The sequence below is a fragment of the Nestor notabilis genome, unplaced genomic scaffold, assembly GCF_000696875.1.
Source record: "Nestor notabilis isolate BGI_N333 unplaced genomic scaffold, ASM69687v1 scaffold3264, whole genome shotgun sequence".
NCBI classification, from domain to species: Eukaryota; Metazoa; Chordata; class Aves; order Psittaciformes; family Psittacidae; genus Nestor; species Nestor notabilis.
The window spans coordinates 34170-34538 of record NW_009926711.1 but is presented as its reverse complement, the minus strand read 5'-3'; the positions used below and the strand labels follow the sequence as shown (position 1 = coordinate 34538).

At 59.1% G+C, this 369-nt stretch overlaps 1 protein-coding gene across 1 annotated transcript in view; it reads left to right on the top strand.

Annotated features, from left to right (window-relative positions):
- The window catches only part of UNC13A (unc-13 homolog A (C. elegans)), a gene marked incomplete at its 5' end in the record, with an annotated part of 18666 nt that extends 18298 nt beyond the window's left edge, over positions 1-368 (top strand). Inside the window, 1 exon segment of the mRNA XM_010013673.1 lies at positions 233-368. Within this exon segment, the coding sequence (XP_010011975.1) occupies positions 233-368 (136 nt within the window).
- Between the last annotated feature and the right edge of the window lies 1 nt (position 369).

Genomic DNA, 369 nt, shown 5'->3' with positions numbered 1-369 from the left:
GTGGGGCTGGGCTGGGCGATGTGTCCCCCCCACCGTGGGGTCTGCCAGGGAATTTGGGATATTTTAGAGGTTTTGTCATTTGTAAAAGCAGGAATTGAGGAAAGGAGGGGAAAAAAAGACAAAGATTTTTAGGGCCAGTGGGGAGGCAGCACCCAAAAGTGTTCTGTGGCAGAACCAGGGGACCTGGGAGTGTGACCCCCGTGACAACTGCTTGTCCCTTGCCCTACTGCAGCACGCTGGGTACGGAGACGGGCCCCGAGTGCTATGAACTGCAGGTGTGTGTGAAGGATTACTGCTTCGCCCGCGAGGACCGGACGGTGGGCCTCGCTGTCCTGCAGCTCCGCGACATCCCGCAGCGACCCGGCTGAG